This window comes from Equus asinus, chromosome 2 (genome assembly GCF_041296235.1).
Source record: "Equus asinus isolate D_3611 breed Donkey chromosome 2, EquAss-T2T_v2, whole genome shotgun sequence".
Lineage (NCBI taxonomy): Eukaryota > Metazoa > Chordata > Mammalia > Perissodactyla > Equidae > Equus > Equus asinus.
Window position 1 is genome coordinate 57,489,320 of NC_091791.1, and position 16,687 is coordinate 57,506,006.

The window sequence follows — 16,687 nt, forward strand, 5'->3', positions numbered from 1 at the left end:
AGTAGGGAATGATTACTTAATGGGTACAACACTTCCTTTCAGGGTGATGAAAAGGTCTTGGAATTAGATAGAAGTGATGGTTGCACAATACTGTGAATGTACTAAATGCCACTGAATTGTACGTTTTAAAATGGTTCATGGTTGGGCCAACCCCATGGCCGAGTGGTTAAGTTTGCGCACTCCACTTCGGCAGCCCAGGGTTTCGCCGGTTCGGATCCTGGGCGGGGACATGGCACCACTGGCCAGGCCATGTTGAGGTGGCGTTCCACATTCCACAACTAGAACGACCCACAACTAAAATATACAACTATGTACTGGGAGGGATTTGGGGAGAAAAAGCAGAAAGAAAAAAAAAACAGAAGATTGGCAACACTTGTTAGCTCAGGTGCCAATCTTTAAAAAAATAAATAAATAGGGGCCAGCCCGGTGGCACAGCAGTTAAGCTCGCATGTTCTGCTTCAGCAGCCCAGGGTTCACCAGTTCGGATCCTGGGTGCAGACATGGCATCGCTTGGTAAGCCATGCTGTAGTAGGCGTCCCACATATAAAGTGGAGGAAGATGGGCACAGATGCTAGCTCAGGGCCAGTCTTCCTCAGCAAAAAGAGGAGGACTGGCAGCAGATGTTAGTTCAGGGCTAATCTTCCTCAAAAAGAAAAAAAAAGAAAGGAAATGGTTAATAGTCAATTTTATGTTATATGAATTTTACCTCCACTTTTTCAAAAAAGGCATGAAGTACTGATACATGCTACCACATGAAGATGAACCTCAAAAACAGTATGCTAAGTGAAAAAAGCCAGTAAAAGACCACATATTATATGATCCCATTTATATGAAACGTTCAGAACAGGCAAATCTATAGAGACAGAAAGGAAACTGGTGGTTACCAAGGGCTGGGGGAATGATTGCTGAAGGGTACAGGGTTTCTTTCTGAGGTGCTGAAAATGTTCTAAAATTGATTTTAGTGATGGTTGCATAACTCTGTGCATGTACTAAAAACCACTGAATTGTACACTTTAAATGCATGAAATATACATATGTAATTCATATATCAATAAAGCTATTACCTACTCCACCCCACAAAAAAGGAACGTTTCATTACCTATCCAATAAACAGGTTACTGTTGTCATGTTAATCTCCTTCACATATCCCCGAGACAAAGCAAACAGCGTTCTCTCTTCTCCACTTAAAATAATTCTGTCACCTGCCATTAGATTTGTGATAGGCATGGCACCATTTTTACGCTGGAAATTATGTAAATATTGTCCATCACAAACTGTCTTTACGTGTTCTGTTCTGATCAGGTTTCCAATGCAGCTGCCACTCTCCTCCCTGTGAAAGACAGACAGGCAGAGAGAGCGAGCTTACATTTACACCACATATACAAATACTGTATTTGCATTTTTCCACAATTTACTTGTTTATCTGACCCCTGGAAACTCTAATGCAAATACTGAGACTGTCATTTCTACATTTTCCACAACTCTCTATTAGTTCTAAAAAATAATCTCTCACCTGTAGAGCTCTAGTTGAGTGCTAGGGAGCACCTCCCATGTTGCACCCACGGGCTGGGATCTCTGAACAACGTAAGCATCAGCACTTTGATCCTTGAACGACACCCCCACCTCCTGTGCTGATACACATAACATTACAGAAGACAAACTGTAATAACCTGTTCCTGAACCTGACGTGAAGAAAAAAGTAACCTATTTCTTTAGTGTTTACAAGAGAATTTATAATTATTGTTATTAAAATAATGGCAAGCAAACTGATAATTCCACTGCTTCTAAGAAAGAAGTATTAAGCATTTACAATCTCTCAGACACTACTATTAACTAGCACACAGCTTCAGAAGCTTGTTGCCATGTACACTTGACATATTCACTGTACTCATATAGTCTAGCGAAAATTACTGAAACTTTCTCCACTGTAACGTGTTCTTGTGTTAAAAATCTAGTATTAAGGAGATAATGATCCAATTATTTCTAAAGTCACATTATATCAATATGCATCCTGGAAAGAAAGAAATGGATCAAAAGCAACTAAACGTTACATAAAGAAAAATACTATGCAAAGATATATAAAACTACAACTTTACAAGTAACTTGTAAAAAACGGATCTCACAAAACACAAGATTGACCAACTTTAGAAAATTTGAATCTGTATCAAACCTTACTAAAAATATGAAATTTTAAATATTAATATTTAAAATATTAGGTAAAACTTCATTAATTTGCACTCTACCAATATGCTAAAATTCACCTTATGATATACTCAAGTTTATACTCCTTTGACTGGCGAAAAAAGATTTACTAATAATTTTTTTCTTTTTTTTTTGAGGACTACTAGCCCTGAGCTAACGTCTGCTGTCAATCCTCCTCTTTTTACTGAGGAAGACTGGCCCTGAGCTAACATCCATGCCCATCTTCCTCTACTTTCTATGTGGGACGCCTGCCACAGAATGGCTTGCCAAGCGATGCCATGTCTGTACCCGGGATCTGAACCAGCGGACCCCAGGCCGCCAAAGTGGAACGTGGGCACTTAACCACTGCACCACCAGGCCAGCCCCCCAACTAATAATTTTTTTTTTTGAGGAAGATTAGCCCTGAGCAAACTACTGCCAATCCTCCTCTTTTTGCTGAGGAAGACTGGCCCTGAGCTAACATCCATGCCCACCTTCCTCTACTTTCTACGTGGGACGCCTACCACAGCATGCTTGCCAAGCGTGCCATGTCCGCACCTGGGATCCAAACCGGCGAACCCAGGGCCATGTAAGTGGAACTGCTGCACCACCGGGCCAGCCGCCCCCACTAATAATTTTTAAAATAAGATTTCTTGAGGGATATTTAACATACTGAAAATAACTAACAATGGTGCTCTACTTAGAAACAACTCACTGACAGCCATCTGGAGTTGGCGTGAATATATGAAGTTGCATGTCTTTAACATGCTACGTTACCTGTATTTGTCATGAATTCCTAATGCCATCCCACTAGCTAATCCAAATTACTGAAGTTTTACTATGTACTAAGTGGACCACTTACATTTCTGAAGCAGGCATTAACCATATATTTTGGTAATTCTTTTTCTTATCCTTTGATTGTGACTCCAGGGTCAACATTAGACACCAAAGGCTGAAATACTCTAGGTGTGTAGGCTTCAGATGCTGAGTTTCTTCTTCTATTTTGGGCAGCATGCCAATTGGTACTGAACTGTCATCCATCTGTTGTTCAACTGCTCTAAAGAGAAAGCTCCAAGTCAGAGACATGTATAAAGCATTTATCTGGCTGGCTATGAAATGAGGTATTTCTAAAATAAGTACACATACATGATGATCATCATAACTTATAACCACAGCTCCCAATTTTCTTTGTAAGTCATCTCAACATTTTATAAGCCAAATGGCTTTTTACAAAATAAAATACATAAGAAATTCAAAACTGCATTATTTTGTCATCAATGACTACCCCACGAACAACTACTTAAGTTTGGTATTCTCTAGTCTTTACTCCTATAGGTTGCAAGTTTTGGCTTTCTGTATGACTACATTTTTCAAAATCACACTATTTGTACATCCAGCTCTGTGCCATAAGAAAGTCAACATAAAAACATGGAAAATTGTGTTGAGTATCAATTTTGCTTACACTAACTTTTACATTTTTATATAGAAACAAATATACTATAGAATAGCATATAAAACATTGAGAATAAAACAAGATTTCAAAAAAATATGCTTGTACTACAGGCCCAGACTCCCCACAATTCACAGTCCTCTGCCATTAAGAGATCCTTTGATACACTACATTTAAAAGTCCTTTATGAGAATTATCAGGCTGAATTAGAACTTTAGTTTTGATTTGATCTTGTTTCCTAGTCTGTATTTATATCCAACTACTTTTTTGTGTTCTTCACAACTTTCACTAGCCTATGAAGGTATAAAAACATATGACTGTTCATAAGACAGCTAATAAACCTGCCAAATATAGAAAAATAGACATATATATAAGCAAGACAAGTTCACTGGATCATATCGAACTGTCTGGAAGAACCAATTTCCCTGTTTTTAACTACAAAGGCCTGAAATTAAAACAGCAACTAAGAAATGGAAGACTTCTTGAAATATCATTTTTAAAAAGTTGTACTGTATTCAAAATGCCTATACTGCATCTTTCTTAGCCAGACTCCATAAGTCCTAAAATTATTTCATTTCCCCAGAACCTGTACGAACAAGATTAAAATATCCACTTTTGGAAAAAGTTTGAAAAACAATAGTTCTATTATTCTCCAAGGAAACAGGTTTGTTATAAAATATGAAATAACTGTGCTTTGTTTTTTCTCTATTCCTTTCATTTTAGAAGAAAAGTACAAAGAAAAATAACTAAAATGAAATCATCAGTGCCAGACCAGCCAACAATGTTAAATCATCTTGAGTTGAGTGCATACTTAACTGGAATTAATATTTTGGGAAGACCATGTGTTTACCTGCTATAAAGAGTACAGTTGCCTATTTGCGAACAATATTTACAGGTTTGCTGTTCCTCAATTATTTCTGGCAAAGGAGCAAGCTTTGTCTTCTCCTTCCCAGTAGCAGATTTGCTAATTCGGTGAAACAAAGAGAATGCCATCTGGTTTCTTAGCCTTAATAATTCTGTGGGGGGTGGGGGAAAAGGGTGAGTGTATTTAAAGAATTAAGTAATATTTACTACATCTGTCTTCTATTATATAAGTAACACTTTAGATTTAAAAACATAAAAAAAGTAAAGAAAGACATTCATATTTCCCACTACACTAGAATAACTACTGTTAACAATTTGGTATATTTACTTCAATTTTTGTTCACTTGATAAGTTCTTTAAATAATTATATGTCTCATAACTAGTAAATACTGTGTTTTATAAGCTGAATGCTAAGGATAAATATAGCTATCTAGAGTGTCTTGACTATAAGATAGAAAGTTTAAAAAAAAGTTCTGTAAAATAAAATTTTAAAAGGTTAATATTTTCAACTACTCAGCGTATTGTTAAAATTCTTTTTAAAAAATACAACTACAAATTACAACTTGTATTAGGCCTAGCAAGTGCAGTGAGCGATTGTCAGGTATAAATATGTATCACCAAAAGTTGAAGAAAGAACAAACGAACAAACAAAACCCAGAGAAGTAAAACTGAGGGAAAGCAGCTGGACCTCTTTTATCGAGATGGTTGGCAGGCACGGGGTACATCTGCCCAGTCTTGAGGTAGAGCAGCAGGCCGGCCTCCGGGTCAGCTCTTCTCTCTTGGCTTAGCAGTGTGTACAGAACAAGCTGTGAAAACATTGTACATTTTGTCAAACAAAACTTTAACTTTCTGTATCTCTATACACGTTTTGCAATCAACATATGTTCTAATTTTAAAACCAAAAGGTCAATTAGGCTATTTCCCTTTTGAAAATAACAAGAGCCAAAAAAGGCAACACAGGGGCTGGACCGGTGGTGTAGCAGTTAAGTTTGTACATTTCACTTCGGCGGCCCAGGGTTCACCGGTTCAGATCCTGGGTGGGGACATAGCACCACTTGGCAAGCCATGCTGTGGCAGGCATCCCACATATCAAGTAGAGGAAGATGGGCATGGATGTTAGCTCAGGGCCAGTCTTCCTCAGCAAAAATAGGAGGATTGGCAGCAGATGTTAGCTCAGGGCTAATAATCCTCAAAAAAAATAAATAAATAAATAATAAAAAAAAGAAAATATGTTTCAAATGCCAAATTACTAACTTACAAATGAACTTTTGGAATAGAATCCATTTTACTGAAGGTAGTTTATAACTTAAGCTTTTTCTGTACTACCAAAGTGAAAAAAATCAAATCTTCTCAGAGGGGAAATCTATTTCTCTCCTCATCTCCAATATCTATATAACTCAACGAATTACTATAATTAATTCTTCAATGTCTCCTTGTTTCCTGCACAATGAATATGCAAAATAAACTCCAATATTTTTGTTCAAGCTTTGCTCTAGTAAATTTCCTCATTTTTTAAATACAAGAAATATTATTTTATTCCTAAAGTTCTTCGTGCAGCTTCTCTTCTTGCAAAGATGAAAGTTCCAACTGAACAAAATTAAATATATAATATTCTTTGCCTTGAAGGCACTACAACTTAGAGCAGCAACCTTAACGAGGAAAAATCTTTTAATCTAGACCACTTTAGATGCTGAAATGCTTTTATATTTCTCTTCCTTTTAGCATTCTAAAGTGATTTCAAACATGTCCTAAAAAAAAGTAAAAAAATTTTCAGTCAAATGTACAGAGAACACATTTCTTCACATCTCTGATTTCAAAAATAGCTTTTCTTCTGTGGATCTTGCAATGATTCTCCTTGCTCAAGAAGGCTTTAATGTAGCCAAGTCTTTAGCTGACAATCTCAGCCATTTCTGTATTACCAAAGTGAAAAGCTCAAGTCTTCTAAGAGTGGAAACCTATTTTTTCCTCCACCTCCAATGTCTGTGAAACTCACTAACAGGTGAAACAACAAGGTGACCTTACTGCTCATTTCCAAACTGAAAAGCTCTCCTGAAAACCTTTGGTATCTGGTACGCAATTAAGAATGGCAAGAAAGATTTCATAAGAGAAAGACTCCTTCATCCCTGATTATACAATTCAGTATTCTGAATCTGAATCTTTTATATAAAATCTGCTGCAATGACATGTGAAATTCCAAGGGCCAAAGGAAATTTAAGTTAAATTACAAATGCTATGTTATTTATTATATTATTTATTCCCTTAGTAGATATTATACCATAAAAACACAATAATATTACTATCTTTTAGTCTTATCTTTGCTGATTTAAAAGTATCTAGAACATACCTAAGACTGCCAATGTGGAAATGGGCAGAGGGAATGAAAATAATCAGAAAACAAAATAGAACTTTATGTTAGATACATTGATTTGTTAAGTCGCTATAATTAATATAAATTTCAGATTATTTTGAAGGACAACAAAAGATTATTTTATTTATCAAAGAGAAGAAAAGATGATAAAAAACTTGAATTTAATATAATGGTAAGATATGGACCTTATTCCATTTTAGATAAACATCAATAAAATCAGATTAAAGGCTGGACATACAAGAATAAATTCACACTGATGTTTCCTAACGAGTATCCTATGTAGATGTTACCTGAAAAAAAAATAGCTCCATGGTAAATTAGCTTTTGGAAACATTAGGTTAAACATAGCTAAAACAAATTGTATTACTATAATATTTTTCAGAAACTTTAATAGGGTAATGTGCATCATAAAAATCTCCAAATGTACTTGGCTTCCCCTTCTCCCCAGCTTACATAGCCAAGGAATTCCTTTTTTAGGAGCATCTGTTTAGACTGATAGTTTGGCAGCATAAATTTGGCAACACTGGTTCAGCTGTTGTATTTCTTTGCTGGAGAAAGCTTTCTGCTGCAGCCATGTATACATCTATAAGACAAACTGAGTACTCTGGATATATCGCAAATTGAAAAGTACTATACGCAACTCAAATAAAAATTACCTGAATTACAGCAAAATACATAAAGTAGACCACATTTTTAAATGTACTGAACATTCAGAAAATTTTCTTACTAAGATTTACCTGACTACGATGTTCAATAGAATTTGATTCTTTCCCAGTTTTAAGCTCCAATGGCATTATCTTGTATTTCGTTTTACATCCTCGATGTATTTTCACCCCAACTGTAACATCTATTTTGCCCTTCAATCCAAACCTAGGGGACCAAATGCTTTCTTCAATATCCAATGAGTTTATGACCTCAATACTACATGTTGAATTATTGTTACTACCATCACTTGGCCTAAAACAAAAACAAAAACAAAAAGCAATTAGAACACTTAGCTCATTTCTCATCTGTTGGCATTGACTCTCTATTGCACATAGAAAATGTGGGCATGGGAAAGAGTCTACATATCTTTATAACAGTGATTCTCAAAGTGTGGTTCCGGGACAAGGAGCATCAGCATCACCTGGGATCTTGTTATAAATGCAAATTCTCAGGCCCCTACGTCAGACCTGCTCAATCAGAAATTCTCTGTAAGGCCTAGCAATTTAACAAACCCTCCAAGTGATTCTGATGCATGCTCAGGTTTGAGAACCACTGTCCTCTAACTCACGTAATTTAAATTTTCTTAATATTTATCACCTATCTCTTTCAGTTCATTCTTATTACAATCTTCCCAACTCAGGCCTTTGTTTTCTCAGGCCTAGATTACTACAAGTATCACAACTTGGAGTGCTGGAGCCAAAATACCAATCTGAGTATTCTGATTTGCAATTATTACACAGATTAATATGGAATGGTTTGCATGTGGTTGCACCCTGGTTAAGCAGGAGATGTGCTCCTTCATGTAACACCATATTAAACTGCCTAAGAATGAGCTGTCTTTCTCCATTATCTATGCAGTGTGGGGCTTGGTCATCCAACACTTCATCCCCACCCTTCTCTTGCGACAATCTTTGGAGGAGCTCATGTGCTCCTAGACTTCCTCATTATTTTCCTTACTTAATCATTAAATGGATCCATCTCTGTCACCAGCAATATTTAAAACTAAGTACTCAACATTGTATTTTATATTACAAAAGAGGTTCTGATTTTAATGTCTTAACTGCTAAATAAGCCAAGAGCACAGCAAAGAAGAAAAAAAGAAACATATAAATGTTGAAGCCATTAGAAGAGACGAAAATAACTTTTAAAGCCTCTTATACTTCTCTTATCTAAGACTTACTCATTTTCAGAGAAGTTATTCTGCAGAAGTTGGACAAGAGCTTTTATTAATCCTATTTTAGACTCAAAGCCATATAAAATACTAAATCTAATGGAAATCACATGAAAAGGATAAATTTTCTAGTAATAAAACATATTTTATGTCATATAAAAATCAAGATTCAGTTGCCTGGGGTTCACTGGTTTGAATCCTGGGTGCGGACATGGCATTGCTTGGGAGGCCATGCTGTGGTAGGTGTCCCACAGATAAAGTATAGGAAGATGGGCACGGATGTTAGCTCAGGGCCAGTCTTCCTCAGCAAAAAGAGAAGGATTGGCAGCAGATGTTAGCTCAGGGCTAATCTTCCTCAAAAAAAAAAACCAAGTTATTCAGATAACAAAATGTCATGAGATAAAATGTTGAGACTACTAAGAAAAGGTTAAGAAGAGTTCTTGTCAAGATGGCGCTGTGAGCAGATGTTGAACTCGCCTCCTCCCACAAACACAACCAGGTTACAACAATTTTAGGAAGAATCACCCTGGATTGAAAACTGAAAACTGGATAAAAAGAACCCCCACAACAAGGGACAGGCCTGACGAAAGCAGAAGAGGCAGTAACTCTAGCCAGAGAGGAAAAAAGCCACCTTTGGGAGCAGCGGAGCTTCATAGCTGGCCAGGCGGGAGCCAACCTAAGGTACGCAGCCCTCCCTGTAGGAGTGAGGTCCGGAGCGGGGGCAATACTGCTATAACCATCCTTCGGACTCAGCCCAACTGAGAGGGGGGTCTTACTGTCTGGCTTTGCTAGCTATTAACTGCAGCGAGGACACCCCAGAAAAGCTATCGGCCGAAAGCCGAAAAGATCCGGGTCTTAAAGGGCCCACGCACAAACTCACTCTTTGCAGCAACCTAAAATCACCAGAGAGAAGGCTGACTGTCCTTTGGTGAAACGAGACTCACCTGGTGGGCTCTGGGGGCATCTTGGTGAGAGGAGGATCCTCTCCGGAGACTGAGACATTGGTGGGGGGCCGTTGTTCTGAGCTCGTCCAGGCGTGCTGATACGGACACAGGTGGGGGCCATTGAGGTGCGTCTCTTGGGCTGTTAGCCCAGGGGTCTGCCACACCCACTAGAGCACAGATTTAATCCAGTTCAGCCAGGGCTGGCAACCCGCCCTAGGGACTGGCCCCATCTAACAGCAAGCCCTCAGGCTACTTTTCAGCCTGCATTGACTGAGTGCCTTGATCCTCTACAGGCAGGCAAAGGTGTCTGCCTCTGTGGGGCAGGGCTTGTGTGAGGACCAGGTGGACTGTGGGGGGCATTGGGGCAGAAGTGGGGGCCTCTGCAGTGTGGCGGTGGGGTATGCTCCAGGGGGTTGAGAAGTGTGCATGGACCAGGACTGTGTTGACAGTGTATGTGGTCCAGAGGGGGGTGAGGCTTATCAGCAGCAGAAGACTTGTGTTTCACAAATAGCCATAAAAAAGGATCAGCCCCACCTTCCAAAGCCTGAAACAACTGAGTGCCTCCATGCCAAGGGCTAGCCCTACTCAGCTGTACTCCTAAGAGAACTGACAACAGCCTTGTTGGCCTCAGGCCTATCACAACTGTACGCCCCTGAGCCTAGCAACCAGCTACACTGGGTACCAACCCAATTAAGAGGACAATTGCAATAAGAGTGTGCTAATAGGCGGGACCAAGATGGCAGAGTGAGTGGTCTTCTTTGTCTCTCCCCCATCGAATCTACAACTAATTGGACATTCACCAATTAACAAAGGATATCCAGATAGCATCTCAAGATGCCTAAGAGTCTCGTGCTACTATACATCGGAAGGCGGACAGACTTCCCCCTGGGAGGAGGTAGAAATAGGTGAAAACTCTCCGACTCCCGACCCCTGGACAGCCTAGTTCCTGCAGGAGGCTCTCTTCCAGCAGACTCCCCCATAGCATCGCCACACACCAAGGGTGGGAGTGTGCACTCACCAGCGGAGCGACAGTGGAAACAGGTGACAACAGCCCTACTCAAGCTTCCCGCGATTACACCTAAGGCCAGGGAGAATCCCCAGGGTCCTGCACCCACCGGCAGGGAAGGCCTCCGCTTGCCATTAGCAGGGAGGCCCCGCCCAGAATCCAGAACAAAGGGAAGCTCCCAGCGGGTGGATTCCCTGACACAGCACCAGATCACAAGCTGCTGCTGGGCCCATGGTCTCCAGCGCACGGGTCAGTGCAGAGGGCGTCCAGACTTCCCGTGGAGGTGCTTGGGGACCCGGATGAAGGTCCAGCGCCCGGCTCTGTGGCCCGGGGGGAGGCTCTGGGGTCACGCACCTCCCCAGCAGGGAAAGCCTCTGCTGGCCATGAGCAGGGAGGCCCCGCCCAGAATCCAGAACAAAGGGAAGCTCCCGGTTGGCAGATTCCCCGGCATGGCACCAGACTGCAAGCTGCTGCTGGGCCCACAGTCTCCAGCACACGAGTCAGCACAGGGGGCGCCCAGACTTCCCGTGGACGTGCTTGGGGACTGGGTGGAGCTCCAACACCCAGCTCTGTGGCCCGGGGGGACGCTCCAGGATCCTGCACCCCCCCAGTAGGGGGGGCCTCTGCTCGCCATTGGCAGGGAGGCCCTGCCCAGCATTCGGAACACCAGGAAGCTCCCTAGAGCAGAATTCCCCACAAGGCAGCAGCTTACAAGCCACCGCCAGGCCCACGGACTCTGGCCGTGTCCCAGACGAGGCAAGGGGCCCAGAGATCCCATGAGATCCCAGAGATCCCGTGAGAGTGGAGTGGGGCATAGTGGAGCTCCAGTGAAATGGCTACGTAGCCCAGAGGGGAACTCCAGGTTCCTACAGCAGCCTCAGCGAAAGCCTCTGCACAGCAGTAGTGGAGAGGTCCCAACTGGCAATCGCAAGGCGGGAAGGCCCTGGGGCAAAAGTAGCACAGCTAAGTGAGCTAACGACAGACTGCAGAACATACCCATAGCTCTGCTGGGACCTATAGTGGACAAGTGTGATCTTGTGGGCTCTGTTAGGGACAAAGTAGCGATTATAGGTGATCCTGCTCCTGGCTGCTGGGAAAGCCCACAACACTGCTGCAGACCACAAGGAGGGAGCGCGTCTAAGTGGGCTGCAACAGTAGGCATCAGCAACCTGATGCACCCTTGTGATTGCCCCCACAACTGACGAGGGACCCCACAGGACCACTGTGACTACAAGGAGGGGTCCAGGCCCAGTCAGTAGCAGCTGACAGGGTTCTTGGTTGGTGCAGTCTAAACAACTGCCACCACACACAGCAGTCACAACAAGTGGAAGCAGCGACTAAACTCTATCTCTATGCAGAGGCACAAATCCACACCATCAAGCAGTATGAAATAATATATTAAATCTCCAGAACAGAAGGAAAATGATAAGCACCCAGAAAACAATTCCAAAGACAATGAAATCTATAACCTAAATGATGATGATTTCTAAACTGCCGTTATTAAAAAACTCAACGAGTTAAAAGAGAATTCAGATAGACAACTCAATGAGTTCAGGAGCTATGTCACAAAAGAGCTTGACACTATAAAGAAGAACCAATTAGAAATACTGGAGATGAAGAACACAATGGAGGAGATTAAGAAAAATCTGGACTCTCTGAACAGTAGGGTCGATAATATGGAGGACAGAATTAGCAATTTGGAGGGTAGGAATAGAGAAATGCTGCAGACAGAGGAGGAGAGAGAACTAAGACTAAAAAGAAACGAAGAAACTCTCCAAGAATTATCCAACTCAATTAGGAGATGCAACATAAGGATTATAGGTATATCAGAGGGAGAAGAGAAGAAGAAGGGGGCAGAAGGCCTGTTCAACGAAATAATAGCTGAGAACTTTCCAAACTTGGGAAGAGAGATGGAACTTCATGTGACAGAAGCCAATAAATCTCCAAACTTTATTAACGCAAGAAGACCAACCCCAAGGCATATAGTAGTGAAACTACCAAAAGTCAATGACAAAGAGAAAATACTAAGGGCAGCCAGGCAGAAGAAAATAACTTACAAAGGAAACCCCATAAGGCTATCAGCAGATTTCTCAGGAGAGGCCTTACAGGCTAGAAGAGAATGAAATACTCAAAACTCTGAAGGACAAAAACCTGCAGCCAAGAATACTCTACCCAGTGAAAATATCCTTCAAATACGATGGAGAAATAAAAACTTTCCCAGATAAACAAAAGTTAAGGGAGTTCATCGCCACAAAACCTCCTCTTCAAGAAATGCTCAGGAAGAACCTCATTCCTGAGAAATCAAAAAAAGGAAAGGGGTTACAAAATCCAGAACAAAGTAGAGAAGCAGAAGGACAATAACACAAAGTAACAGCTGTCCATCAGGACAAAATGCAAAAGAACCAGAAAACAAGTGATAAAATGGCAACAGTAGTCCCCCACGTTTCAATAATCACTCTAAACATGAATGGATTGAACTCTCCAATCAAAAGGCACAGAGTGGCAGGATGGATCAAAGAACAAGATCCAACAATATGCTGCCTCCAGGAAACACACCTCAGCCCCAAAGACAAACACAGACTCAAAGTGAAGGGATGGAAGACAATATTCCAAGCTAATAATGAACAAAAGAAAGCAGGTGTTGCCATACTTATATCAGACAAAGTAGACTTCAAAGCAAAACAGATTAAGAGAGACAAAGGGGGCAGTATATAATGATAAAAGGGATGCTCCACCAAGATGACATAACACTTATAAATACATACGCACCTAACACAGGAGCACCAAAATTCATAAAGAAACTACTAACAAAACTAAAAGGAGACATCAACAGCAATACAGTAATAGTAGGGGACCTCAACACCCCATTAACACCAATGGACAGATCATCCAGACAGAAAATCAACAAGGAAATTATAGAATTAAATGAAAAATTAGATGAGATGGACCTAATAGATATATATAGGACACTTTATCCAAAAACAGCAGGTTACACATTCTTCTCAAGTGCGCATGGAACATTCTCAAGGATAGACCGTATCTTGGGAAACAAAGCAAGCATCAATAAGTTCAAGAGGGTTGAAATAATATCAAGCATCTTTTCTGATCATAATGCTATGAAACTAGAAATCAACTACAAGAATAAAGCTGGGAAAGAGCCAAAAATGTGGAGACTAAACAACATGCTACTGAACAAACAATGGATTATTGAAGAAATTAAAGAAGAAATCAAACATTATCTGGAGACAAATGAAAATGAAAACACACTGTACCAAATGATTTGGGACGCAGCAAAGGCAGTCCTAAGAGGGAAATTCATTGCAATACAGGCTCACCTCAATAAGCAAGAAAAATCTTACATAAACAACCTCAAACGACACCTAACAGAATTAGAAAAAGAAGAACAAACAAAGCCCAAAGTCAGTAGAAGGAGGGAAATAATAAGAATTAGAGCAGAAATAAATGATATTGAAACAAAAAAGACAGTAGAAAGGATCAATGAAACAAAGAGTTGGTTCTTTGAAAAAATTAACAAAATCGACAAACCCTTAGCCAGACTCACTAAAAAAAGAGAGAGAAGTCTAAAATAAATAAAATTAGAAACAAGAGAGGAGAAATCACAACAGATACTGAAGAAATACAAAGGATCATAAGAGAATACTATGAAAAACTATATGCCAACAAACTGAACACCCTAGAAGAAATGGATAAATTCCTAGACTCATACAACGTACCCAAACTGAATAGGAAGGAATAGAAAATCTGAATAGACCAATCACAAGTAAAGAAATAGAAACAGTAATCAAAAACTTCCCCAAAATAAGAGTCCAGGACCAGACGGCCTCTCTGGAGAATTCTACCAAACATTCAAAGAAGATTTAATACCTATCCTTCTCAAACTGTTCCAGATAATAGAGGAAGATGGAGCACTCCCTAATAAATTCTATGAAGCCAACATCACCCTGATCCCCAAACCTGACAAGGACAACACAAAGAAGGAAAACTACAGGCCAATATCACTGATGAACATAGATGCAAAAATCCTCAACAAAATTTTGGCAAACCAAATACAGCAATATATCAAAAACATTATACACCATGATCAAGAGGGATTTATACCAGGGACACAGGGATGGTTCAACATCTGCAAGTCAATCAACATGATTCACTACATCAACAAAATGAGAAACAAAAACCACATGATCATCTCAATAGATGCAGAGAAAGCATTCGACAAGATCCAACATCCATTTATTATAAAAACCCTGAATAAAACAGGTATAGAAGGAAAGCACCTCAACATAATAAAGGCCATATATGACAAACCCACAGCCAACTTCATACTCAACAGACAAAAACTGAAACCCATCCCTCTCAGAACAGGAACAAGCCCACTTTCACCACTCTTATTCAACATAGTACTGGAGGTGCTGGCCAGAGCAATTCGGCAGGAAAAAGAAATAAAAGGAATCCAAATAGGCAACGAAGAAGTAAAACTCTCGCTGTTTGCAGACGACATGATCTTATATATAGAAAACCCCAAAGAATCCATAGAAAAAGTATTAGAAACAATCAACAGCTATAGCAAAGTTGCAGGGTATAAAATCAACATACATAAATCAGTAGCATTTCTATACGCTAACAATGAACTAACAGAAAAAGATTTCAAGAACTCAATCCCATTCACGATCGCAACAAAAAGAATAAAATACCTTGGGATAAATTTAACCAAGGAAGTGAAAGACCTATACAACGAAAACTACAAGACCTTCATGAAAGAAATTGACGACGACATAAAGAGATGGAAAGACATTCCATGCACATGGATTGGAAGAATAAACATAGTTAAAATGTCCATACTACCTAAAGCAATCTACAGATTCAACGCTATCCCAATCAGAATTCCAATGTCATTCTTTACAGAAATTGAACAAAGAATCCCAAAATTCATATGGGGCAACAAAAGACCCTGAATTGCTAAAGCAATCCTGAGAAAGAAGAACAAAGCTGGAGACATCACAATCCCTGACTTCAAAACATACTACAAAGCTACAGTAATCAAAACAGCATGGTACTGGTACAAAAACAGATGCACAGATCAACGGAACAGAATTGAAAGCCCAGGAATAAAACCACACATCTATGGACAGCTAATCTTTGACAAAGGAGCTGAGGGCCTACAATGGAGGAAAGAAAGTCTCTTCAACAAATGGTGCTGGGAAAACTGGACAGCCACATGTAAAAGAATGAAAATCAACCATTCTTTTTCACCATTTACTAAAATAAACTCAAAATGGATCAAAGACCTAAAGATTAGGCCTGAAACAACAAGTCTTCTAGAAAAGAATATCGGCAGTACACTCTTTGACATGAGCTTCAAAAGAATCTTTTTGGACACCATAACCCCTCACATGAGGGAAACAATAGAAAGAATAAACAAATGGGACTTCATCAGACTAAACAGCTTCTTCAAAGCAAGGGAAAACAGGATTGAAACAAAAAAACAGCCCACTAATTGGGAAAAAATATTTACAAGTTATTTATCCAACAAAGGGTTAATCTCCATAATATATAAAAAACTCACACAACTCAACAATAAAAAATCAAACAACCCAATCACAAAATGGGCAGGGGACATGAACAGACATTTCTCCAAAGAAGATATACGGATGGCCAATAGACACATGAAAAGATGCTCATCATCACTAATCATCAGGGAAATGCAAATCAAAACTACACTAAGATATCACCTTACACCTGTTAGAATGGCAAAAATATCCAAAACCAAGAGTGACAAATGTTGGAGAGGCTGTGGAGAAAAGGGATCACTCATACACTGTTGGTGGGAATGCAAACTGCTGCAGCCACTGTGGAAAACAGTATGGAGATTCCTCAAAAATTTAAGAATACAAATACCTTGTGACCCAGCCATCCCACTACTGGGTATCTATCCTAAGAACCTGAAATCAGCAGTTCCAAAAGTTCCATGCGCCCCTAT

The 16,687-nt window shown here is 40.0% G+C and overlaps 1 protein-coding gene across 1 annotated transcript in view; it reads right to left on the reverse strand.

Annotated features, from left to right (window-relative positions):
* The window catches only part of DNA2 (DNA replication helicase/nuclease 2), a 47,112-nt gene that overhangs the window by 17,104 nt on the left and 13,321 nt on the right, over positions 1-16,687 (reverse strand). Inside the window, exons 6-10 of the mRNA XM_044756110.2 lie at positions 7,601-7,820; positions 5,184-5,301; positions 4,482-4,647; positions 3,044-3,238; positions 1,100-1,330 (exon numbers count right to left, since the gene is read on the reverse strand). Of these exons, the coding sequence (XP_044612045.1) occupies positions 1,100-1,330; positions 3,044-3,238; positions 4,482-4,647; positions 5,184-5,301; positions 7,601-7,820 (930 nt within the window). The remainder of the gene's footprint in view (positions 1-1,099; positions 1,331-3,043; positions 3,239-4,481; positions 4,648-5,183; positions 5,302-7,600; positions 7,821-16,687) is intronic.